The sequence below is a fragment of the Eptatretus burgeri genome, chromosome 4, assembly GCF_056783735.1.
Source record: "Eptatretus burgeri isolate ZD-2024b chromosome 4, Ebu_testis_v1, whole genome shotgun sequence".
Taxonomy (NCBI): domain Eukaryota; kingdom Metazoa; phylum Chordata; class Myxini; order Myxiniformes; family Myxinidae; genus Eptatretus; species Eptatretus burgeri.
In genome coordinates, this window is record NC_140964.1 from 80,631,913 (window position 1) to 80,659,763 (window position 27,851).

Below are 27,851 nucleotides of genomic sequence, written 5' to 3' on the forward strand. Positions count from 1 at the left end.
GGAGGACTCCATTCCACATTCTGAAACCCACATATGTAGATACCAATCAACACACACACACACACACACACACACACACACACACACACACACACACACACACACACACACACACACACACACACACACACACACACACACACACACACACACACACACACACACACACACACACACACACACACGGATGTCTAAAGTCTCCGCAAAGATGACTGCATCATCTGCAAAATCAAGGTCCGAGATCTTGACATTCCCAAACGATGCACCGCAACTTGATCTCTCCGACATCCTCCTGAAACTCCAGTCCATACAAGTGTTGAAAAGTGTGGGGGCAAGTACACATCCCTGACGAACTCCAGTAACAACTGGAAATAAGTCAGAGATGGTACCACCACACTTCACAGCACTCTCAGTACCAGAGTAGAGTTCAGACATCAGATCGATCAGTTTTGATGGCACCCCACGAAGACCAAGAATCCTCCAAAGGACATCCCGATTCACTGAATCGAACGCTTTACAGAGATCAACATAGGCTGCAAGCAGCCCCTGCCGAAACTCTCATCTGCGTTCGGTGAGGACACGAAGTGCAAGGATACGGTCAATCGTTGACCTCTTTGGTGTAAAGCCTGACTGCTCTGGACGCTGGTGCTTAAGCAGATGGTGGCGAACCCTATCAAGAATTATCTGAGCAAAGACCTTGCCCGGCACTGAGAGCAGCATCACCCCTCGGTAGTTGTTGCAGTCTTGGCGATCACCCTTCCCTTTCCAGAGAGGAACAACAAGGCCCCTCTTCCAGTCAGTTGGGATGATTCCTGTGTTCCAGGCAGAGCACAAAACTGCATGCAACGACACGAGTGCAGCATTTCCACCAGCCTTGAGAAGTTCGGCATGGATGCCACAGATCCCTGGAGCTTTTCCCCGTTTCAACTGGTTCACCGCAGCCCGTGTTTCCACAAGCGAAGGTGGACCACAGTTGATTCGAGGGTCAGCAACAGGGATTGTAACACCCTTGACGTCCAACTCGACAGCTGGGGGATCAGCCTGGTACAACCGCTCAAAGTAACCGGCCCAGCGGGCCTTCACTTCAGACTCCTCTGTCAAGAGCCTACCACTCTCTGCTCGAACTGCAGTGTTCCGAGGGATGGGCTTGGATGAACGTAATGCGCGAATTCCCCTGTAAGCGGGACGAGAATCACCTGTCCACAGGTGATGCTCTACCCCCTCACAGATTCCTCGCACATTGGCCTCCTTGTCCACCCTCAGTGCACGTACAGTTTTACGCCTCAGCTCCCTGAACAGCTCAGCTCTGCCATTCAGCCTGGCCCTGCGACTCTAGTCAATGGTATCCAGTGTCCCTTGAGAGACAAAATTCTTCTTTGCCCTGCGGTGAGCTCCAAGACATCCACCGGCAACATCAAGGACGGTGGTCTTGGAGGCGCTCCACAACTCTTCAGGACCTCCCAAAGCACCCAGACCCCCCAAGTGTCCACTCAGCCTGTTCGCAAACTCCTCAGCTACTCTCTCATCCCTGAGCTTGGCAACATCCAGCCTAGGCTGGGATGGTACCATTCTCCAGGATTTAAGGTGCAGCTTTAGAGTTGCTACAACAAGCCTGTGGTCAGTATTGAGGAACTGAGCACTCCGGTAGACCCTGCAGTTCTGGATCATCCTCCAACGACCGTCAATGAGGACATGGTCAATCTCCTTTGCCACACCGCCAGCGTTGGAATACCAAGTCCAGCGATGAGCTTGTGGGCGCTGAAACCATGAACCAGCCACCCTAAGTCCATGACTTCTTGCAAAGTCAAGGAACTTAGTGCTATTCTGGTTCATAGTTCCTGACCCATGGGGACCAACACACACCTCATAACCATCCGTATCAGTTCCAGTCGATTCATTGAAATCCCCCAAGACTAGAAGTGTATCTCGTCTGGGGCACTGATCAACCACAGACTCGAGCGTGGCATAGAATGCATCCTTCACGGTGAGATCAATCGCCTCAGTCGGAGCATAAACAGAGACCAGGGAAATGACACCTAAGGAGTGACGAATCCTTAATCTCATAATACGCTCGTTGACCGGTGTTACCTCAATTATCATTGGGGTCAGCTTATTAGACACAGCTACAGCAACTCCTTGGGTATGGTAACCATCAGAGCGACCAGACCAATAGTAGGTGTAACCACCCACCATTATCTCGCCGCAATCCGGTCTCCGAACCTCAGAGAGAGCTGCAATCCCGATGTCCAAACGCTTGAGCTCAGATGATAACAGAGACAGGTGATCATCCTCTCTTAGGGATAGGACATTCCAGGCACCCACCCGAAGGGACCGCCTCAGGTTAACCCAAGGAGACCGCCGTCTGGTGGACGACACCTCAGCACCACTCCGACACAATCTCCCGCAATCTGACCCAGGGATGTTACCCCATGGTTTCCCTCCTATCATCAAAGATTGGGGGTCCCGAAGGCTTTGCCCCAATCCCGTCATCCGGTGAGCTGCCCTGCGAAGGGAAGCTGCACAGGAGGTACTCCCACGGAGTGGGTTTTCAGATTTTTTTGCGTTTTGCGGAATGAAGGGTTTTACGGTGGCCGGAGTGCAAATCCTGCCACCAACCTCCTAATAAGAAGTAACCCAACTGCAGGAGGACGTCCGCAGACACAGTTGGGCACTAGATATGGATGGCCGTTGGCTCACAAGGAGCTCCTTGCTCGGTATCCCAATTGAAAGTTAAAGAACGCGCCAAGTGGCTTGACCACGCAATGCATGGAACGTTTGAAGAAACTTTTAAAAGCGAAACGTTTAATTTTTATTTGTATTTATTGATGCCGAAGTGATGGGTCCTTTTACGCCGTCAAAAACGGGAAACGTCGTGGAAAATACAATTTCACATTTTCAACGAGGCAGCCACCGCCTGTTGCACCGCAGAACAAAACGTGGCCGATGCAGGCGTGCAGCCCTGAACTTTGTTCACGTCGATCTTTATACAGTATTCCGTGACAGTGTAAATATTATAGAGCGCTGGCTTAAGCACTCCAACGAAACGGTTGATGAGAAACGGCTCCCTTGGCACACAACGAAGGCCGACGTCTCCTGACGTTTATAAGCATGGCAATGTACCCAGCGATTCGTAGCTGTGATGAAACAGGCATTCGATAATGTTGAGCAGGCCAAAAAACATGGCGGCTTCAGACCCCAACGAAGTTACCGAGGAAACGCCTTAAGACCCAAGACAGCGAGGTGGCTGAGGATCGCCTGATGAAGGATGTAATTAAATAATTCCATTAATTATCTTCAAAAAGGGGTGTTTTAATGAACCAAAACATTCAATTTTCACTCTTGCACTTCCTTGGAGTTTTCTTAGTATGCATGCAAAGTTTCAGGCTGCTAGGTTTTATAGTTTTGGAATTATGGAGGAGACACACACACTGACACACACGCACAAACACACTTATTAGTATCGATAGATACCGTTACCAGCAAATGTGCCGGTTGCAAGCCCACTCTGGTTCAGTGAACGGCCAAGGCCCGACCAGCTACCCACCTCCCCACGTAGCTGTTTCTGCACGGGCTGTATCATGATGTCAGCATTGAGCTTGGACAGGAAGGTATGGGAAATCTTCAGCGCATTCTCCAGTTCTGCATAGTCCGAATGCGAATGAGGTGTATGTTTGAGGAGGTCCTGTGTGCAATGCAAATGATTTGAGAGGCACACATCATGTACTTCAGAGATAACATTCTGCCAAATGGAAGGCCCAAGACCCCAAAAGCAGGTGTGTACAGTGCCTATTGAAGATCTACACCACCTTTCAAATTTTTCACTTTTTGTTGCCTTATAGCCTGGAATTAAATTGCATTAAATCAGACCTTTTCCACCTTTATTTACACATCGTAACCCACAACTTCCAAATGAAATACAAATTCCACAAATTTCAGAAAATGAATTAAAAATACAGAACTAAAATATCTTAGTTGGATAAGTGGCCACCCCCTTATAATAGCAATTGTAAATTAGCTCAGGCGTAACCAATCACCTTCAAAATCACCTTCAAAATCTCACACCAAGTTAATTTGCCTCTACATGTGTTAAATTGTAGTGATTCTGATTGTTTCAGAATAAAATCAGCTGTTCCTATAAGTTTCCTCTGCTGGGTAGTGCATTTCACAGCAAAGACTCAACCATGAGCCCCAAGGAGCTTTCAAAAGACCTCTGAGATAAAGTTGTGGAAAGGCACAGATCAGGGGATGGATATATACAGCACATCACCCAAAGAACACCATCCATACTGTGAAGCATAGTGGTGGTAGCATCATGTTATGGGGATGTTTATGATCAGCAGGGACTGGGGCACTTGTCAAGATAGAAGGGAAAATGGTTGAAGCAAAATACAGAAAAATCCTTGAGGAAAACCTGCTGCCCTCTGCAAGAAAGCTGAAATTGTAACGGAAATTCACCTTTCACGATGACAACGACCCGAAGCACACAGTCAAAGCGATGCTGGAGTGGCTAAGGAACAAAAAGAAAAATGTCCTTCATTGGCCCAGTTAGAGCTCCGACCTAAATCCAATCGAAAATCTGTGGCACGACTTGAAGAAGATTGATGTTCATCAACGCTACCCATGTAACTTGATTGAGCTTGAACAGTTTTGTGCAAAAGAACGAGCAAGTATTGCCCAATCAAAGTGTGCAAAGTTGGGAGAGACATATCCCAACACACTCAAAGCTGTAATTGCTGTCTAATGTGCTTCCACCAAGTATTCAGAAAGGGAGGTGGACATTTATCTAACCAAGACAGTCCAGTTTTGTATTTTTAATTACTTTTCTGATTCTTGTTTAATTTGTTTTTGACTTGGACGTTGTGGGTTACGATGTGTAAATGAAGGTGGGAAAAAGTCTGATTTAATGACATTTAATTCCAGGCTATAAGGCAACAAAAGGTGAAAATTTTGAAAGGTGGTGTAGACTTTCAATAGGCACTGTCTGTGTATGGAAAAATTACAGGCCCAGACAAGGAATCAAACCCAGGTCCTCTGGAAAACCGTACCAGTACTCTGCCATTTGAGCTGTCGCCCAGATCGCTCAGATGGCAGAGCACTGGCACGGTTTTCCAGAGGACCTGGGTATGATTCCTGGTCTGGACCTGTAATTTTTCCACATATATTTATGATGTTCTATCCCATTCATTTCTAAGTATATGTATATGTATATGTAAATAATAAACAGGAATAAATATCTACATGGGGCTCGTATGAAAAAGTTCTGACTCAACCCAAGACTTGAAACCAAGGGCTTCATCACTTTGGCAGCAACAGCCCACTGAGCTATTGAATCTTCGATTTAACCTCAGAAATTTCTCATACTAACACACACAATTTCTCATACTAAAATGAGGCAAGGGATGCTCAGGTTATCCTTTTATAACCTAATGATATTGTTACGGATCTCGAAACCATAAGCATTCAACATACAGATGTCCCAAAAGTCAGTTATGTCGTTAAGTATGTGTGTAGTCAGATCCCTTTCCTTTTGTCTTGTGGGAGAATCAAAGGCGTGCGTTGCGATTTCTTTTTAGTTAGGTTATTAAATCTTTACATCCAATGAACCCTCCAACAAGCCATCTAACAACCATCCCATCTGCATGACCCCTCGGCCCATCACGATCCACCACCAACCAGCTGCCTTCTCGCACCCTGACTTGCCAAGGCAAGATCTCACGGTTCTAGTTTCTTGGCTCCCACGAATGCTGTAACTCTTTCACGACAACCTTTGCAACATTGATACTGTTACTCGTCAAGTATGAACCTGCGTGGAAGAGTGGCTGGGGTTTCCCGGCAGGGGCCAAGGCCCCGTCCCGGAAAGGTATGACGTGGGACCCTGTCCAATCAAAGGCGGACAGCGAGGTGTGTTCACCAAGGCCCCTCCCCGCTGAGGGACGTCGATAAATTCCCGAGCACTCTCTGGGGCAAGGGTCTTTTTAGGAGTCTTTTTGGGATCTTTTGGGGGGTCTTGGGGAGTTTTGGCTGTCACGAAGAGTTTTTGGTGGGTCTTGGCTGTCATGAAGAATTTTTGGTGGGTTTTAGCTGTCACGAAAGGGTTTTTGCTGTTACGAAGGGGTGGTCGAGACGGTGAACGTGTCTCTGCTGGCCCTCTACAAGGAAGGAAAGGGCGATCCCGACGCCCCCTCCGTAGACCCCGGCCATTCACCACCCGAGCTCCGCCACGAACCTCGAGTCCCACACGTGCGACTGGGGACAAAACCAGCGACCATTGTCAGGTGCCGCAGCATGGAGTACCCCCTTTCTCCGACTGCCAGGTACCCAACTGAGCTCTGACCCCTAGCTTGTCTCTCTCCTCGGCTGCGAGGGTCCAATAAAGAACTCTGGGTTTCTTTTCATTTGTGTGCATGTGCCTGCGTGTGGGCCCGTCTTTAAGTAGAACTGAATAAGTGTTTTTGGATCATTGTAAATACTCCTTGCATATTCGCGTTAAGTCTTGCTTTGTGTCTTCATTTATTGTAAATAAACCTTGTTAGAAATGTTCCCAGTCCGTTTCCGTGCCTTCTTGAATTGGTCCAGCATGGTTCGGATCTGAGTTTAGGCGGGGTTTTATCCCCGATAATCCGTTAATTCCAGCCGGCACGGCTTTGGCAGTTTCCGCTCGGCTGCACCCGGACCGGAGTTGGTAGTCGGTAGTGGGAACTCAACCGCAGTTGGTAGAGTGACCCGGTTCGAGCAAGACCTGCCGAGGGCGTGGTTTCCCCGGTAGTCGAAATCACGTAGTTAATTAGTTAAATTGGTTATAGACAAATAGACCCTACGTGGTTGAAATATTGGCGACTATGGCCGGTTAAACGACCCGCCGGCTCGCAGAGTTATCCGAGCGACGGCCTACAATTCCGGGGAGTTTGGTGGGAGACGACGCAAACCTCCCCCACCTCGTGGTCGTTCTCGCCACCGACCCCCGGCCCACAACAATATGTTCACCCAGAAAGGCGAGTTAACACTAAAAACACCAAACCTTTGCTGCGGATCAAAATTATTTGGAATTTGTACAGATGCAGCTTAAAACACAAAACTTCTTCTCAAAAGCTTACACATGTCAAATTATTGTTTAGCAGATGCAGAGGAGCAGGTACTTACGTGCAACACCAATGTACTTCGCATCACACGATCAACTGGCTTGTACAGCAAGGCTGCCGCAGGAACAGGTAAAACACCTCATGAGCACCTGATTTGCCATCATTGTATAGTTATGCACGTTTTGGGGTTTGAGAAACACAAAATTAACAACCAGCGATCACGGAGCGGAACTAAAATGGTTGGTTTTTAAGTGCGACGCACCTTCCATCGAAGTGATTCTTGTCTGTTCCTTCGAGCCCTTTGGTATTTTCACCTTCACATTCTGTGGGGGACACAAACAATCGGACAAGGTCACACAGCAAGAGCAACAGCAACAAAAGAGAACGAAGCAGAATGAACAAAACCTGCCATAATTCACGCAACCAGCACTCACCAATGAAATCTCAGCAAACTGCAGGCTCCCTTGGCAACATTTGTCGACCATTTCCACTGCGGCCTGATAATTGTTCACAAATCCTTCATAATGGCCCAATGAATTAGCCTGCGAAAAGACAGACAACTTTACAAGGAGAAATGTCACATGTTACTTTTGGGAAATAACGTGAAGAGAAATGTTTCCACCTTCCTATAAAAAAAAAACCTATAATTTTGGCCTCAAATCACCTTAAGCTTATTTTTTGATCACAAACCCAATGATACATCAAGTAACTTTGTGAGACTCAAACCCAAAGGAAAATGTTACATTGTTATTAAATAGGTATAGTGGCCTAGTAGCTGTTGTTTACGAATGCATATTTGACGGTGATTCGATAATGCAGTGCCCCCTTTCGGTCGATGCATGAATTTGCAATTTATTTAGGGTGCTGGAGAAAACTCTGACTCTTCATTGCCCTAACCAATGCTGGCAGACGGATCCTCCTGCTTAACATCCAGTCCATCGGATGGATGGCACACACGTGGATTCCTTGCCCTGCCTGCTTCTTTGTTCATCTGCAGCACAAGGCTGCGGGGTAGCATCATTGGCTGAGGGTGCGGCTGTGCCGCTAATGCAATTCCCTCTGCTGGTTAGGGAAAGAATTTGGACTTTGGCCATGGTGCCGGCGACAGCTCGCCTACTCTTCGCGAAGGACACCGTGGAATCTTTAACATCCACCAACAAATGCTGGCAGACGGGAAGCCAGTTTAAGGTCCATCCGAGGGACGGCACACACATTGACGAATCACTCTACCTGTGAAACACCGGGATGACAGTTTATCGATGGGTCGGGATTCGAACCCAGGAAAGATGCCTCAGAGACGAGTGTGCCTACCTCTCGGATATCATACTAGCCTGGCGTAGTATTAAGGACGTGGGACAGGCATCCCAGATGTTGTGGTTCAAATCCAGCTGAAAGTGCCAGGATAAAGGCTTTCCCATTATACATATGATGATGCAATTGTCATTGTCCAAACGTGGGATCTGAGATAGTCTCAGGAGAAATATGTCGCTATCAAAATGTTAATAATCATCCAGATGAATGTCCAGATGTCCAGGGAAGAGATTTGTCGACCTGCCTTGTGAGGCTTAATCGACATGTTGTGCCAGTACACACAGTTTGGTTTTTTTTTCCGTAAATGCCATCAGGGCACTTTGAAATGGGCATGCAGAAATGTTACCATATAAAGTTACTGTAGTACAAATCCTCACTCGTTTCAAATGACAAAACAAAGAGTTTGGAAGCCAAAAGGGGTCAAGGGTCAAGGTACAAGTAAAATAAGCCCGTCAAATTGCCTGGGAGGTTGTGCTGCAGTTTCCTGGTAAGCATGAGTCTTCGAAGACATGGAGAGAAACAAAGAAACTGCATTTGATATGAAAACCTGGTCGGCCAATTATCATGGACTACTTTATTGAATGACAAGTTGAACTTGAACACAAAAAGAGGCCATTTGGCCTATCATGCCAGTTCTACATCAACACCATATTAATTATAACTATCAGTTTGCCAACTTAATTTAATTATGGGGAGGGGGGGGGCAGGATGGCCTAGAGGTATACACACACTCGCCTCTAAGCTATCTAGCCGAGAGCTGTTTCACAGGCAGGGTGATGAATCGATGTGTGTGCTGTCCCTTGGATAGACGTTAAACTGGGTGTCTCCTCTGCCAGCATTGTTTGGGGGATGTTAAAGACATCCGCCTCCTTTTTCACTCACTTAGAACAAAGTTCTGGGAAGTTTATGGGATGGCGCATCATGCGTCTGTCAGTCCGTCTGTCCTTCCTTCCTTCCGTCAACATCTGCAACTTCTTCTCTAACACTACACACACAATTATGATGAAACTTGACTACGAACTTCATCACCCGTGATGTACCACAAAAGGCTGCTGTTAGCAGCCCCGATTTGTCCCGTTGAATTAACACCAGGTGGGGTTGACTCAGCCTATGGCACATCAGTGGCGCAGCTGCGCCCTCAGCCAATGATGCGACCCGCAGCCATGTGCTGCACATAAAGGAGGAGGAAGAGGATGTACAAAAGTTTGTTCAAGGCATTTAAAAAAACAACCCAAAAAACAAACAAATAAATCGGGATCTAAGGGGGTATACAGGGGGTTTCCCTCCAAAATATGTATTTGCTTTCTTTTCTGAAACCACACACACACACACAATTTCGATGAAACTTCACCACAACCTTTATCACCCGTGATGTACCAAGGTTTGTTCATGGCATTAAAAAAAAAATCCATCGGTATTTACTTTCTTCTCCATTATATATTTTGTGTGTCGTCCATGCCCTACCAGTGGTTGCCTGGTTATCTTATCCAGCCGCTACCAGGTGAGCGCCCAGGGGTACTGCCCATATTTTTCATGTATAAAGTCCTGTCTCCGTTCACCACTCTTCATCGCTTCGTCCATTTAGGCCCAGAATCAATCTATTAGTTCTATGCTGAATTGATCTCCCTCCGAATACAACCTAAAACCATACTTGCTTTACCTATAGCTGCCTAGCACTGTGCTGTCTGCTTCCCCCCTCCCCCCCCCTCCCCAGTTGATTCTCCTGTCGCACACTCCAAGACTGCTCCTTGCATCATGTGATGTGGAAAAACTCTTTAGCACGAATTTGTTACATTATTTTCACAGTTGATGATGTGCACCGCAGCAATGAAAGCACTACACATTTGTTCACATTTGTCTAGACTAGACATTTGGCAACAATACAGGTGTATTTACATCTAGCTTCACGACAGCGATGACAAATAAAAATAAACTACAAACAGAAATAAATTTTTCTCGTTTCTGTCCCATAAATATTTTTTATCAGTGACAGAGATCTGAATGAGCTGCCTTGTTGATCAAGTGGTTAAAGATTCGTTTCCTTGCTGATTTAGGGTTGATTGCCACAACTGCTCTTCCGTCAAATCGTGTTTGGCCAGTTGTTTAACGGCTTGTCAAGCTTGGATAACTGCTAACTTGCACATGGCGAACACGTCAAACACCCATCGACACGAGGGAGGCCGTCGTCCAGCAGTCGACTGAAATACACGAAAGAGTATGTGAGAAGATATGAACTCGCAGCCATGTCAATGTTGCCATTCATTGCAAAGATGCTGCGCATGTCGTCGTTCAACCACTTAAACGCACTCCCACATAAAAGTCCAAGGCCGTCTGTACATTTAATACATCGATGAAAATATCTTTGTTTATAAAGATGAAAAAATTTCTGACAATACAGGACTTTTAAAATGACGTAATCCCCCCCCCCTTTCCCCAGAATGCGTGGCACATACAGTACGTGCAGAAACCCCGAGAAACAGTGGTATTCAGGGCACACCAAAGTATACAGTGTGTGCGAGATGAGGATTGTTACCTAAAATTGCTAACAAACTTTCTAAAAGAAACCAAAAATACTTGGAAAAGTACTTGAGAGAAAGGGGTGTGCCTCTGCACAATGAAAGACTTGGAGAAACTTTCTTAGATCACCGAAGGGGCATCTGCATGCGCAAAAGGCCTTATCAGTATTGATACGTCATTTCAAAATTCCCATATTTCTGATGTCAACTGGACCCGTTCAGGCACTCAAACAAGTGCAGCAGCTGAACACCTTCCGCCATGTATCCCTATTTATTTATTTATTGGGGGGGGGGGTCCTTTTAAATTAGGTCCAAATCCAATTCCTTTTTCAATTCCATTTCTCACTTCCACTCTCCCTCCCATACCACGGAAACAAGTTATTCACATCATGAAACTGTTATTGGTAATGACACCCAACTATGTGCTGCTTTGGAATTTCGTAAAGCAGAACTGCATAGTTTTCAATTGCTGCCTGCCCAAAGCCAAGCTTCAGATGTTTGTTGAATTCCTTGAACACAAAGTTGATGAAGGAAAGAAACGTCTTGACGCTATTCAAAAGCTGATGCAAATTGCAAAGTAATCAGCATGACTAAGCCTTTGTGGCTCTGATCAATCAGACCAATCTGTCCGTCTTCCTTTGTGCACATCACCAAGAGCGATGATTCTAACTTATGAAGGGGGTGACGGACGTAACGGTGACGATGCTCTCAATTTCACAAATAAATGATGTGAACTTTGGCTGGAGCAAAAGGTACGTCAAACATTCCAAAAAGCCTCTCCACTTTCTCAAAGAGTGCATTCAGTTTGAAACCCGAGCATTCATCTCAAAGCGATTTAAGGCTGTGCAGCAAGTGGAACGCTGGTCATACATCCTTCTAACCACTCACTTTATACCAACCATCATGGGCAACTTGCGTTGGCAAAAGTGATGCACATACATAACAATCAAGCGATTGGGATCGCTTGGTAGCTCACTCTCTCAATCAGTACACTCCTCATTACCACAAACATGCTCCGTCATTCCTCTCAGCGCACCTCCTCCTCTTCCCAACCCCAAAAATCTTGTACCTCCCCCTCCCCTCCCCATCCATGCACCCCAAAAACCTCCTCACCTCTCTCTTCCTTAACAGTGTGGACCTCAAACTTCCAGGACCTTCGCTCAAACCTGACAGATCTTTCCATACAGGTTGCCACTGACAAACCAGACATAATCTGCCTCACAGAAACTTTCCTCCCTCAAGACATCTCTGACTCCCAAGTATCTCTCCCTGGTTATTTCCTCCTCCGGTATGACAGACCTGAGCCTCGTCCTGGTGGAGGAGTTGCTCTCTTCATTAAAGACTCTATTCCTCACTCTCCATGCACTGCCCTCATTCCCCCACTCCCCAAGGAATACCTCTGGCTCCGTCTTCCCCTCCACTCCCATCTCATATTTATATGTGTGTTATACCGTCCACCAAACAGCGATGACTCCATTTACATCTCGCTCTCCAAAAACATGGAACAACTTCTATCCTCTCATCCCAACTCTCTCTTCCTCATATGTGGTGACTTCAGCTGTCATCATGCCAGTTGGCTCACCTGCCATAGCACTTCAGCAAAAGACTTCTGTGACTCATTGGGACTGACACACTGTCCACTTCCCGACCCAGATCTCAACCAACGGTACTCCATCTCTTCCTGATCGGATTTTGACCAATTTTCCTGAAAATATCTGCCGTTCTTCATCTGCTCCAATCGGTTCATCTGACAACATGCTTGTCAAAGTAAACATCTCTCTGGCTGTTATTAGAGAACCACCTCAGTGCCGCCAAGTCTGGCATTTCACTCAGGCTGACTGGCAGGGACTTCAAGCAGCCATCAAACTTCTAGACTGTTCTCCCATCTCTACTTCCTCCAACATCAACACGTCCTGGGAATTCTTTCAAAGAAATTTGCTCTCTCTCTCTCTCATGTACAGGTTTATCCCCTCTCGTCTGCAGTTGTCCTGCCCTTCTTCCCACCCATGGTACACTGAAACTTGTGGAGAGGTAGTTGTCCTGAAACAACTTGCCTTCACTTCATGAAAGGCTAATCCAACTGAAGGCAATCTCAGTTCCTTTCACAAAGCTCGAAACAAGTGTGTGTCTACCCTCAGGTTAGCCAGAAAAAAATACATCTTTCTAATCCCACGTTTGAACTCTCAAACCTGTCTCCCTCCTCCAAATCCTGGTGGCATCTAGTTAAGACTGTTTCTGGTGTATGTCCCTACTCCATCCCCTCCCTTTGCTAAAATGGCCGCACAACTGACACTGCACGTGAAAAGGCTGAATGCCTAAACTCGGTGTTTGCTTCAAAATATTGTGTCCTAATCCCATCGCTTTCTGTACTCACCTTACCCAGTCGCAGCCAGCTGTTCCTGGACTCTGTGCCCTTTTCTCCTGACAAAGTGGAGATTTTGCTGTCAAACCTCGACTGATTCTGGAACCGGTCCAGACGGCATCAGCCCACGTGCCCTAAAAAACCTCCTCTGCTGCTCTTTCTCACCCTCTCTCCATTCTATTCACCCTCTTTGCTCAAGTTCATCTGCTATCTGCTTGGAAATCAGCTAACATTACCGCTCTGCATATAAAAGGTGCAAAACAAATCCCTGCAACTACAGACCAATCAGCCTTCTCCCAATCATCAGTAACGTTATGGAATCCATCATCGCTTCAGACATCAAATCCTTCCTCTTCTGCAATGGCTTGATTTCTGATTATCAATTTGGATTCAGACCAGGTCACTCTACCATGGGTGTGCTGCTTCTGCTCTCCCATCAATGGACGGAGATCCTCAATGCTAGACAGAAAATCAGAGCCATCTCCCTAGACATTTTGCTTGCTTTCGATACAGTTTGGCACCCTGCCCTGCTCACCAAACTCTCTTCCTATGGTATCCAGACATCTCCACTCATGGCTCGCAGACTTCCTCTCCTGCCACAGCCAACGTGTCACCCTGAGTGGAGTTCTCTCATCCCTTCTTCCTGTCCAAACTGGAGTTCCTCAAGGCAGTGTTCTGGGCCCCGTTCTTTTTCTGGTTCTCATCAATGATCTCTCTGACTCGCTGGAAAATCCTCTTTATCTCTTTGCTGATGATTCCACCCTCTGCCCTACCATCTGTCATCACTCAGATCGGCAAGCAGCAGCTTCTACACTCTCTGCAGATCTGGATAAAATCACAAACTGGTCCATCACGTGGAACATGTCTTTCAATCCTGTCAAATCTTACCCTCTAACTCTGTCTCTCCGCGAAAGGACTGTCTGAAACCCCCCTCAACCCCTCCCCATCTACTTTCTCAAAAATCCGCTTGATGAAGTCCTTTCATTCAAGCTATTGGGTCTCACTATCTGCCATGATCTTTCCTTGGAAAGTCACATTTCCAAGCTGGCCGACAAAGCCAGTCGCCGACTGGGAATCTTCCGTTGTGCAATGTCCTTGCTTTGCACACCTGAGCTCCTGACCACATACAAAGCTTTTGTCCGCAGCCTGATGGAGTACTGCTCTCCCCTCTGGGCTGGTGCTCCCGCCCCTCACCTTTATTGGCTTCACGCTGTGGAAACCAAGGCATTTATGATCATTGGTATCTCCCGCAATGAGGCTGAATCTGTGGGTCTCTCACTCACTCACTGCAGGTGGGTTGGTGATCTTTCTGTCTTCTACCGTCTCCTCTCCAAACTCGCACACCCCCATTCCCCTTGCTCTGCTTGATATATGTACCCCTCATATTTCCGAAGGGTGCTCAATATCCGCCAGCAACCTCCTTCTGGTAAAACTACCAAAATCAAGAATCAATGCTCACCTTCACTCTTTCATTCCTCTTTTTCCCCACCTTTGGAACAAACTCTCATACTTTCTTTAATCCTACCCTTCCCTCCAGGTCTTCAAAACAGCTGTTCATCACCATCTCTTATCTTCTCCCATCCAAAACCATGATCTTTTCTCCCCTGCTAATCCACCCCGAACCAACCTCCTTCAAATTCCCTGCTTTTCTTCCTGAAAGTCCCTGTCGTGTAAAGAGCTGAAAGTCCCTGTAGTGTTCATCTTGTTCACCCTGTGTAACCCACCCCCATCCCTCTCCCTTCCACAGATCTCCCAATGTCGCTGTTCCCCACTCTTTTGGCCTTCCCTCTCCCACCCCACTTGTCTCCTGCTCTCCTTTGTTGTACGTTTTGTGTGTTAGCTCTCATACTTTTCTCATACTGTCTTCATGTACTTTTCCATTCTGAGCAGGCCACAGCATCTGCAGCCCACAACGTGGCATAAATGGGCAAAAGGTGGGACGCTCTGTGCACATGGACATTTATGGACACCATCGAGCTGTCCATGGGGTGGAATTTTCCAGGTTGTGCTTGTGAGAACTCATGTGAAGGTACCACTTACGAGTATAGAAGTCCCAGATGAAGACCCCTTGGTGGTCAAAACATCAGATAAGAGCCTTGTCTGCTGGGCAGCTGTACTAATTGGTGGTGCCTTCATTTTTAGCTTATCTGGAATTTAAATTCCAGACAAGGTAGTGTCATCAGCACCGTCCGTCCGTCTCCTATTTCGACTTCCCTGGCCAAACCGCTGGGCCGACCCGGCTGAAATTTGGCAGCAACGTTCCTCTCCCGACTGATAACAGGGATTGCCAAAGGTCGTACCTGTCGTGTGACTTTAAGTCGGTAAAAATAGCCGAGTTAGTAGATTTCTTTTAAAATCTTCTTCAGAACCACCAGTCAAGAATGCTACCAAATCTGGGTTCCAACATTAGGCCAGGGTAGGGATGTCAAATTGCAGAAGTTATGCCAATCACGTGACTGGAAGTGTGTCAAAATGGCCGACTTCGTAAATATTTGGGAAAATCATGTCATTTCCTTCAAAAAAACATATTCTCAGAATACCACCAAACATTTGGCTTGGGCCCAGATAAGCTAAAGGTCCAGTGGTCCTATTTTAAAATCTGGACCTTCCCAACCATAACCAGCTTTTCTTAAGCAGGAAAGAGTGACAAGACATAGCAGGAAAGGATAGAGGGGAACAGGGAAATACCAAGAAGTGAACCCATAACCTAAACACATTCTATTAAATTTAAGCTGCTGTCAAAAAATTTATTTGAGAATATACACAAGAATTTCAGTCAAAATAAAATCAAAACTATACTTAAAGTCAGACACATGAGTTCACGATACACTTTCACATGTATGACCTGGCCAAGATTGCCTTACGAGTGGCAGGATTGTAAGGAAAGCAGTAAAAAAAACTCGAAGGGCACTCGGTGGAGCGCATACCTCCGCCACGTAATGCCTGATGTACGAGAACATATCGGGCCCAATACGTTTTTGAAATATCATGCTGTACAGTACTATATCGTTTTTGGCCCTCTCTCTCTCTCAATGGTGAAGAATCACTTAGAAAATTAAATAACTCTCGTATCCAGATCTAGATTCAGATCTTCACCAAAATCAAAGCAATTAGTCATGGTCACCCACCCAACCTATTCACCGAGATTCATCCGAATTCATCGACAACTTTTTGAGATATCATGCTATATATTAGTTTAGCCCTATCTCTCAATGGTGAAGAATCACTTTAAAAATCATCGGATCCGGATCTTCACCAAAATTGAATCAATTCTTCCTTGTCACACACCCAAAGTATCCACCAAGTTCCGTCGGAATCCGTCCACAACTTTTGGAGAAATCGTGCTATTATCATTTTTGGCCCTATCTCTCAATGGTGAAGAATCACTTTAAAAAATTCAAGTCGTCGTGTCCAGATCCAGATCTTCACGAAAATCGAATCAGTTCATCCTTGTCACACACCCAACCTGCCCATCAAATTTAAACTGGATCCATCCACAACTTTTTGAGATATCCTGCACATAGACAGACAGGCAGACAGACAAACAAACAGAGACAGAGAGGGGTGAAAACATAACCTCCTTCACCTTCGGTGGCGGAGGTAACAGCACAGATAAAAAAGGGACACAAAAAGGATAATAATAAAATCCTCCTCCTCCTCCTCCTCCTCCTCCTCCTCCTCCTCCTCCTCATCATCACATTTGTTTCATGACCGTTTCCCCTATTTTGGAGGGTTGTTCGAATGACGGCTGTTCTCCATTTTGTTCTTTCGTACACATCTTCCTTCGTCAAATTATTTTCAAGTCATTGATCACACATCCCTGCCATGTTTTATTCAGCCTGCTGCTTGGTCTTTTTCCATTTGTATCAAAACTTGATATCTTCTTCATGGGTTCATCCTCTGTCCTTCTGGTTGCCTGACCAAACCATCGAGCCTTTCCTCTCTGAAGTCAATCTCTATACTGCTCATGTTTAGAGTATTTCTAAGATTTTCACTCCATAATTCTTCTTTCAATGAAATATCACACATCCATATTGACATCATAATCTGTGTTCTTTCTTTTCTTCCTTCATTTTCTCACCTCATTTCCAAAGTTTGGCCTTATGCAGGCTAAGTACACTCTTGCCTTAACTGCCATTGAAATATAAAGGGTGTTCCAAATAGACCCAGCCAACTTTGGTTGTTAATATATTTAGTACCACAAATGATACAATGATACCCTTTGGTTTATATGATACAGAAACCCAAAAAGTTTTCTTTCTTTTTTGGGTCTGGTGGTTTAATGTGAAAGAAAATGGTGACTCCACAGGAGAATGCCCAGTGCGTCAAAATGGTTCAGAGACGAGATCCGACGCGCAAGTTTAGCGTAATTTCCGTACAAGGTAAGCAAGTAATCCACCATCGTGGACTGGTATCAGAGAGTGGTACGAGATGTTTAACGAGACTGGAAGTTGTCAGAAACAGAAAAGTACCGGTCAACCAAGCACAGGTGCAGCAGACGTTGAACGAGTGTGCGAATCATTTCAACAATGTCCTAGAAAATCAATTTGAAGCGCATCCAGAGAACTGGGAGTACCAACAGTGGCCTGTTCCAAGTCAAGGCATTGTTGAGCAGGCCAAAAAAAATGGTGGCTTAAGACTCTTGCGAGCTGACAGAGGGCTGTACAAGACGGTGCACCACCATCTTTGCAAGGCTTATTTTTTTTTTTTTTTGTGATGAGCACTCCCTAAATTATCTTCAAAAGGGGTGTTTTAATTAACCCGAACACCCAATTTTCATTCATGCACCACGTTGGAGTTCTCTTAGTATGCATGCAAAGTTTGGGGCTGCTAGGTTTCATGGTTTTGGAGTTACGGAGGAGATGGACGGCTGGACTGATACACAATGATATTTATTAGTATAGATTAATCTAAGGCTCATGGAGGAAATTATCAGGATATCACATGTGAGACAAATTAGATGACATATGTAAAGCATTAACAAACAAGTGCAACATGGGATTTGAACCGGGGTTCTCTGCATCATGAACCATCAGTTCAGATGAGAACAACAAAAATCCAACCCAATAGATTAGGAGGAAAAAAACTGATGAAAACTGAACACTTACAGTAGTGAAACAGATAAAGGATGTTGAGATGTTACGTACCAATTGGAGGAACAGATGTCCAACACAGCTGCTGTCATCATCTTGCAAAACCTGAGGCTTCAAGCCATCGTAAAATGTCTGGTGGATCCTGAAAATCTCAGGCAGGCGGTAAAAAATAATATGAATTTGCTGTAGCGAAAGTGTTGGCTGTGACGTAGTGGCCGAAGCACGCAGAGGTTTCAGAGGCTGCAGGAAGGATGAAGGTAATTGAACGACAGTCTCACAGAGAAAAGGAGAGGTTTAGTTACAGTCAAAGAACACATTGGGTGCTGTCCTTGGGGAAGCAAAGTTAAAAGTAATTATGGTGTGAATGATTAGCTTCAAATTGTAACCGGGACGAATGATGTTAAAAGTTAATACGAAATCCGACTCAGTTGCAGTCTGGGAAACAGTTTAGTTGCAGCTAAACTCCTGCTATGTGCTTGTGACGACCATAAAGCCAGAAACGCGTTTGTGGATCAATTCCTTTCCATGGGGAGGGGAGGAAGGAGGGAAGGGTAGGCTGGCAATTTGTTAATAAAAGTCTTTTAAAGCCTATGTAGGCTCACCGATGCTGCTGTTAGCAGCGTAGCAGGTGACACTGCTTTATGCAGCAGTGGGTGATTCTGTGTTTTTCACAGACTGCATCCGAGCTGGAATCCATTTTTTTTTTTTTTTAAACTTTCTTCCCAGCTCCAATTTAGAGATCCTACATTAGCTGGAAATGGCTACCTAAACAGGGTGGATATGTGGCAGGCACCCTTGTAGCAAGCGCTGATGTGGCACAGGAGTTCATGGTCACCATTCAAGTTAAGAGGTGATTATATACTGTATATATATATATATATATATATATATATATATATATATATATATATATATATATACTCATATTTGTAAAAAGAAAATGAAAAAAAAATTTACATTACCAGAATGAGAGCTTCCAGTTGGTTCAGGTAAATTTCCTCACTAGCCAGAATACCAGAAAGAACCATCTTCCTCATGGCGAGAACTTTCCCAACGTCCTCCTCCTCACGCTCCACCTCTGTCTGCAACAAGAACACAACACAAATTCCAAAAAGGATTATAGAGCAATAATTACTTAGCTAGTTAGTCTGTGTTTAGGTTTCACAATAATGGTAAACATCTATAGGTAGTAAGTCTGACTAGTGAGGTTGCATTGCTGGGTTGATTGACCGTATGGACAGAGCTGAGGTTGTGGATCTACTGATGCAGGCTCAAGCCCACCGTTGAGGACCCACCATTTGGAGGGGATATTGACTCAAAGGGTCAAAATCTTATTGAAGAACGAAGCACAGCTGATGAACCAGGCAGTCAGAAAATCTATCAATTGCTGCAAGTTAATAAGCTTCTTTACGTAAACAAATATTTTGAATTTTGCAATCTTTTACTATAATGGAGCAATCTGGATGGAAGCGAAACACCAAAATTGAAATTTAACAGTTCTTGGGCCTACGTAAAGGTTCCAAACCTGGTTCTACCTCTGGTTCCAACCACAATACTGGTCTCAAGTGGCCACCCAAGGCCTGCAAACGGACACATACATATACTCCAGCACGTGCTCCGGCCCGAGCTCTGATAAACTGAAAAGGGTACTCCTGCCCAAAGAGAGTACCTGCTAGTTAATATAAAGTTCAGTACAGTGGAGGCTATAGGGTGTTGTTAAATTCGTATAATTTACAACATCCTTTAAATGTTAATATAATGCTTTAGGAATAGCTGTTACAATTGTGTGGAACACACTTATTTAAAAAAACGGTGTGTGTCTGTTGTGTCTATCAATGTCTGTCTTTCTATGTGTGTGTGTGTGTGTGTGTGTGTGTGTGTGTGTGTGTGTGTGTGTGTGTGTGTGTGTGCGTGTGCGTGTGCGTGTAACACGCATTTGTTATGTGTGTGTAAGTTTGCGTGTGTGTTAGTCTGTGTGCATGTCTGTCTTTCTGCCTGCATGCGTGTCTGTCTGTGTGTATCTGTCTGCATGGCCACGAGTCTGTCTGCGTGCGTGCTGTGTGTGTGCCCACTGTCTGTGTGCACGAGTGTGTGTGACATGCATGTCTGTCTGTGTGAGTGTGTGTGTCTGTATGCATGCATGTCTGTCTGTCTGTCTGTGTGAGTAAGTGCATGTGTCTGTATGCATGCATGTCTGTATGCGTGCGTGTCCGATTGCGTGCATGTCTGATTTAGTGTGTGTCTGATTGCATGTGTATCTGATTCCGTGTGTGTCTGCCTGCGTGAGTGCAAGACTTTGGCCAATTAGTCACTCCTAATTATGAGTCGCCGATCCCAATCTAAAAACTGGACATAGCGTAAAGTGAAGATGACAAATGGTGGGGTGAACTGACTGCAGGTAAACTATGAACTTGAGAAAGTGCTTTAACAAAGCATCACCAGAAGGGGGGCGGGGGGGGGTGGGGGAGGACTAGACGGTATTTGACGTCACGATCTCGAACAATATGCCTCAAACCACATTTTTACATCATGATGTATACTTGTACAAAATTTGATTTCAATCCTTTCAGCTGTTCTCAAGTATCACATTTTTACCTGACATGACCTCTGACATTTGACCTCATGATGTAAAAATCGAATGAATTCATCTTTGCATCATAATAAATATTTAAACCAAGTTTGGTCAAAATCCCATCACTGGAAACAAGGTAGCGCGGTAACAGAATTTTCACCTAACGGGACCTCTGACCTTTGACCTTTGACCCAATAGTCTAATCAGTTCATCCTTACATCATTATACATACATTTGTACCAAGCTTGACTTGGATCCCTTCAGCCGTTCTTAAGTTATCGTAGGAACGAAAACCTATCACAGACGCACGGACGTACGGACAAACAGGGAAGTTATTTCCAGTAAAAATGTAATAACTCGTAATTCATAAGATTACCGATGCAGAGCAAATGTGTTTTGACCAAACCGAATGAAATCTCCCATAGTAACGGCATATGTCAAAGCTGTGCTACGGGACCATCCAAATGGAGAAGTTTAAATTACGTACCGGTACAATGTCCACACCATCTCCTTCGATTTCGAGAAATGAGTCAAGACTGTCCAAGGCTTGAAGTGCCTCGTCCTCCTCCATCAAGTCACCAGATACATCAGGGACTTTCTGACCACTTTCACAAAACAATCTCCCCTTGCTTTGTGCTCAACCTCTTCGGGCCAAGAGTACAGGTCCAGTTGCTCTACCTTAACAGGTGCGACCTGGATTCTTGTGTGTTTGGCAGAACAATTTGTGAGGAAGAAAAGCACCACCAAAGTCTCTTTTAGACCTTTATCCTCGACGATTATGTTTTAAGTTTTGTTTCCTGTCCTGACCACGCCTAACGTGAGTTATCTATGAGAACCAAATGTCTAAAAATGGCAGCAAATGGCCTTTCATCATCTTCCCCTTTTAGGTTTTAGGCAATGCGGAACACTGAACGGAGACACGATTGTCACGGGTTGGCAAATTGGGAACCAAAACTTTAAAAGTATCAATTCAAATATTCTATACTATTGTGTTCTGGTGGTTGAGACGGTTGTGGTAACTTGTGTACAATGGGAGGAGTGGGGAAAAGGGGCGTGGGAGGCAGGGGGTGGAGTGACAGCAGCAACATCTACTAACTAAGTAACCGGGTAATTAAAATGACCTGACAGTTACAATGGACTGGTAGTGGAAACGACTAACACGGCATTGGAATGTTTAAGAATTGGCGCAACTATTGACACCTTCCTGTTTGATATTGAAATGGAATGAAAGCTACAAGCCTCATCCAAATTCAAACACCAAAAGTACAGAGCAAACTTCACTTGCTACATCAGTGTAATATTTAAACAAATATTTAAATATTTAATCAAAATATTAGCCAAGCCCCTAAATGTCTCCCTTCAAAGCATGAAAAACTAGAACGGCACTCGGTAGAGCGCATACCTCCGCCAAGCCAAACAGTTTACGTTTTGTATCCCACTGATCGGCCGGATCCGGATCTTCATCAAAATCTAATCATTCGTCCTTGTATAACACCCAACCTGTCCACCAAGTTTCGTCCGAATCTGTCCATAACTTTTTGAGATATCATGCTCATAGACAGACAGACAAACAGACAAATAGGGGTGAAAACATAACCTCTGTCTACCTTCGGTGGCAGAGGTACACTAATAATGTAGTATCACCAAAATTGGATCCGAGTCAGTCAAAAGTTTCCCTGACTGGTGGGGTGACAAATGAGGGTGTGGGAATGAACTTCAGCTTTTCTTCTTTTTTTTTTTTTGGCCAAAAACTTCCTTTTGGGCCATATGAGCACAAAGCTCAGGATGCTGGGATCTCAGATTCAAATCTCATATCCTATGTCGATTTGTCCATAGTCTCCTTGGGTCATTACAATTCAAATAAAATGTACTCATCCTTCACGAGTCGGCCAGTTATGCATATTGATACGAACAATCTCATCCGTGAGCTCAGACAGTAGAGAAAAACCAGACTCTTGGGTGTTGTGGTGGAGCGTCTGCGGTTCCATTTCGACCGCTTGCCCAGTCATACCCAAGACTTCAAAAATGGACCGTGCTGCTTCCTTGGTTGGCACTCGGTATTTTTTTTAAAAGGAAGGAGCACGGATAAAAGACTGTATGGAATTCCGACAAATTTTTGTTTTCCAACGTCACTCTTCCCGAACCCAAACAGGAATAGAGTGGTGGTCATGGTGGGCAACATTCCAGCCTTGTAAAGCTGACTTTGCAATCAGGAGATAATGAAGACCAATTTTGCCGATGTCGTGTGGAACGTGATGGCCGTGGAGGCCAACAACAGTCTCGACAGATAGTCGGCGAATTCATGACAACCCGTGAAGGTTTTTGTGGCTGAGAACCGATCTTGAAAAGGTCCCCCCCCCCCAATCGGTGTGTACATTTCTGTTGGGCAGCCAAGGGATTCGAAACCACACTAACTGTGAGTGATTTTACCGACTCCGCCATCAAGCTGTTCATGTACAACACCCTGCAAGGAATAACTCGTTGGTTATCTCGGTCTCCGCGCAACGATGTTGTGTGTGAAATTTCAGCTCCAACCTTCAATTGCTCAGATGGACGACATGAAACGACTTTTGGGAGATCCACTTTCTTTGATGATGCCAATTGTGACAACACCTGTAAAAAAAAAACCCCCAATTGAACATTTTCAGGAAATGCTTGTAAATGAATCGCGAGAAGGCCAAAAGCACTCGAAGACATACATATCATATTTATGTTTTAGTTCATCACAGCTAAGTATTTATACTTTTTATTTTGGGTGCGATTTAATACTCAAAATTTAAACTAATTCTTCTCCTTCTTCTTCTTCTTCTTCTTCTTCTTCTTCATTTCCCATTGCATGGGGTGAGGCTGGATGGTACCATGCTGCTGCTGCCACACCTTCTGTACGATACTCCTCCACTGCCCTCTATCTCCAGCCAACTCTTTTCACACCTCCCAACACTCCCACCTTACTTACCAGTGGTGAGAAAAAGTTGGTGAACCCTTTAGAATCCCCTGTATTTCGGCATAAATTTAGCCTAAAATGTGATCAGATCTTCATTTAAGTCCTAATAATAGAAAAAGAGAACATCATAAAAACAAACAGCACACAAAAATAAAATCTACTTTTTCTGTTCTTGATTGAGCAAAATGATCCAACATTCAATATCTTTGTTGGAAACAGCACTGTGCCCATAGAAAGTGTCCACCCGCCTTTCAAAATTTTCACCTTTTGTTGCCTTATATCCTGGAATTAAACTGCATTATAACAGACTTTTTCCACCTTTATTTACACATCGTAACCCACAACTTCCAAGTGGAAAACAAATTATACAAGAATCAGAAAATTAATTAATAATACAAAACTAGACTATCTTGGTTGGATAAGTGTCCACCCCCCTTGAGTTAATACTTGGTGGAAGCACCTTTGACAGCAATTACAGCTGTGAGTCTGTTGGGATGGGTCTCTACCAACTTTGCACACCTTCATTGGGCAATATTTTCCCGTTCTTCTGCACAAAGCTGTTGAAACTCAGTCAAGTTGCATGCGGAGCATTGATGTACATCAACCTTCAAATCATGCTGCAGATTTTCGATTGGATTTAGATCGGAGCTCTGAATGGGCCACTCAAGGACATTTATCTTTTTGTTCCTCAGCCACTCCAGTGAAGCTTTGGCCGTGTGCTTCGGGTCGTTGTCATGCTGAAAGGTGAACTTCCGTCCTAATTTCAACTTTCTTGCAGAGGGCAGCAGGTTTTCCTCGAGGATTTTTCTGTATTTTGCTTCAACCATTCTCCCTTCTATCCTGACAAGGGCCCAAGTCCCTGCTGATGAGAAACATCCCCATAACATGATGCTGCCACCACCACACCACAGTAGGGATGGTGTTCTTTGCGTGATGTGATGTGTTGTGTTTCGTTTGCGCCAAACATAACGTTTTGCATTTAGGCCAAGAAGTTTCATCTTGGTTTCTTCAGACAACAAAACTTTTTTGCCGCGTGGCTTCAGAATCTCAGGAGTGGTTCTTTACATACCTCAAATAGGACTCAAGGTGGGCTTTTTGATTAGTAATGGGTTCCTTCTTGCCACCTTCTTATACAGGCCAGACGTTTGGAGTGCTTGGGATATTGTTGTCACATGCACACAGTGACCAGTCTTTGCTATAAAGGCATGTAGCTCTTTCAAAGCCATTGGCCTATCGGTGGCCTCTCTGATCAGTCTCCTCTTTGCTTGGTCATCCAGTTTGGAGGGATGGCCTGATCGAAGGAGGGTCTTGGTGGTACCATATGCCTTCCACTTCTTAATGGTTGTCTTTACTTGCTCCAAGGGATATTCAAGGCCTTTAAAATATTGTTATTCCCATTCCCTGAGCTGTGCCTTTCCACAACTTTATCCCGGAGGTCTTTTGAAAGCTCCTTGGTTCTCATGGTTCAGTCTTTGCGGTGAAATGCACTACCCAGCAGAAGAAACCTACACTAACAGCTGATTTTATTCAGAAATAATCAGAATCACTACAATTTAGCACAGGTGGAGGCAAATTAACTTGGTGTGTGATTGTGAAGATGATTGGCTCCAACTGAGATAATTTACAATTGCAATTATAAGGGGGGGTGGGGGGGGTGGACAATTATCCAATTAAGATATTCTACTTTTGTATAATTAATTAACTTTGTGAAATTTGTGGGATGCGTTCTCCACTTGGAAGTTGTGGGTTACGATGTGTAAATAAAGGTGTAAAAAGTCTAATTTGATGCAATTTTATTCCAGGCTACAAGGCAACAAAAGGTGAAAATTCTGAAAGGGGGTGTAGACTTTCTATCAGCAATGTATATTTGGGAGAATTGCGTACTCAGCCAGTGGGTCACCCAGATAGCTCACATGGCAGAGCACTGGTATATTTCACCAGAGGACCTGGGTTTGATTCTTGGTCTGGGTGCGTAATTTTCCCACATATACACTACATGGCCAAAATAAGTGGACACCTGCTTGTCCAACATCTCATTCCAAAATCATGGGCATTAATGTGGAGTTAGTACCCAATTTGTTGCTATAACAGCCTCCACTCTTCTGGGAAGGCTTGCCACAAGATGTTGGAACATTGCTGCAGGGATTTGCTTCCATTCAGCCACAATAGCATTAGTGAGGTTGGACACTGATGTTGGGCGATTAGGTCTGGCTCGCAGTCGGTGTTCCAATTCATCCCAAAGGTGTTCGATGGGGTTGAGGTCAGGGCTCTGTGCAGACGAGTCAAGTTCTTCCTTACCGATCTCGACAAACCATTTCTGAATGGATCTCGCTTTGTGCATGGGGGCATTGTCATGCTGAAACAGAAAAGGGCTTTCCCCGAACTTGCCAAAAAGTTGGAAGCACAGAACCATCTAGAATGTCATTGTATGCTGTAGCGTTAAGATTTCCCTTCACTGGAACAAAGGAGCTCAGCCCAAACCATGCAAAACCGCTCCAGACCATTATTCCTCCTCCACCAAACTTTGCAGTTGGCACTATACATTCGGGCAGGTAGTGTTCTCCTGGCATCCGAGAAACCCAGAGTCATCTGTCGGACTGCCAGTTGGTGAAGCGTGATTCACCACTCCAGAGAACGTGTTTCCGCTGCTCCAGAGTCCAATGGTTGTGAGCTATCCACCACTCCAGCCAATGCTTGGCATTGCACATGGTGATCTTATGCTTGTGTGCAGCTGCTCGGCCATGGAAACCCATTTCATGAAGTTCTCGACGAAAAGTGTTTGTGCTGACGTTGCTTCCAGAGGCAGGATGGAACTCGATAGTGAGTGTTGCAACCAACGACAGACAGTTTTTCAGCGCTACACACTTCAGCACTCGGTGGTCAAGTTCTGTGAGCTTGTGTGGCCGACCACTTCTCGGCTGAGCTGTTGTTGCTCCTAGACATTCCTTCCGGAGATTCCGGAGTGTGGTGGGAACCCGAGGTAGCTTCCCTTACCTCGTGGTCTTCTCGCCCCGATCCCGGTTCCAAAATAATATATATATATATATATATATATATATATATATATATATATATATATATATACATACATATATATATATACATACATATATATATATATACATACATATATATATATATACATACATATATATATATATATATACATACATATATATATATATACATACATATATACATATATACACATACATATATATATATATATACATACATATATACATATATATATACATACATATATACATACATATATACATATATACACATACATATATATATATATACATACATATATACATATACATATATACATACATATATATATACACATACATATATATATATATATATATATATATATATATATATATATATACATACATATATATATATATATATATATATATATATATATATATATACACACATATACATACATACATATATATATATATATATATATATATATATATATACATATACATACATACATATATATATATACATACATATATATCATCACACCATTTGAAAGCATTTATCCCTGAGAAGAGGTCAGCTTTTTTGCAGGCTCCAATCATGGTACCCTTTCTTGTGGTAATGTTTTTTATGGCCGGATTCCCTTCCTGACACCAACCCTTTAGTCACCTTCGGTCCTGCAGGGATAATTACCAGTATACTGGTGCTCATTTTGCTGACCTTCGGAAGGATGACAGGCTGAGTCAATCCCCCTGATGCTAACTCAGCGGCCAGCGGGGCTCGAACTCAGGACCCCAAGGACCCCAAGCTACCGCCTTAACCACTGAACCAGACCAGGCTCATATATATATATATATATATATATATATATATATATATATATATATATATATATATATATATATATATATATATATATATATATATATATATATATATATAGATTGGACAGTCAGTCGATCGAGTCGGAA

At 44.3% G+C, this 27,851-nt stretch overlaps 1 protein-coding gene across 7 annotated transcripts in view; it reads right to left on the minus strand.

Annotated features, from left to right (window-relative positions):
• LOC147028498 (active breakpoint cluster region-related protein-like) overlaps positions 1–27,851 on the minus strand; it is a 148,821-nt gene that overhangs the window by 48,149 nt on the left and 72,821 nt on the right. For 6 of the 7 annotated variants that reach the window (XR_015057588.1, XM_085878931.1, XM_085878934.1 and 3 more), the window contains exons 3-8: positions 19,324–19,443; positions 18,416–18,601; positions 7,514–7,621; positions 7,342–7,402; positions 7,141–7,193; positions 3,545–3,682 (exon numbers count right to left, since the gene is read on the minus strand). Coding sequence is in view for 6 of the 7 variants with exons in the window: in XM_085878931.1 (XP_085735057.1) it covers positions 3,545–3,682; positions 7,141–7,193; positions 7,342–7,402; positions 7,514–7,621; positions 18,416–18,601; positions 19,324–19,443 (666 nt within the window). In the remaining variant the exon portion in view is untranslated. Of the gene's footprint in view, positions 1–3,544; positions 3,683–7,140; positions 7,194–7,341; positions 7,403–7,513; positions 7,622–18,415; positions 18,602–19,323; positions 19,444–21,420; positions 21,749–27,851 lie in introns of those variants that run through there. The other variant, XM_085878938.1, reaches the window with a different exon arrangement.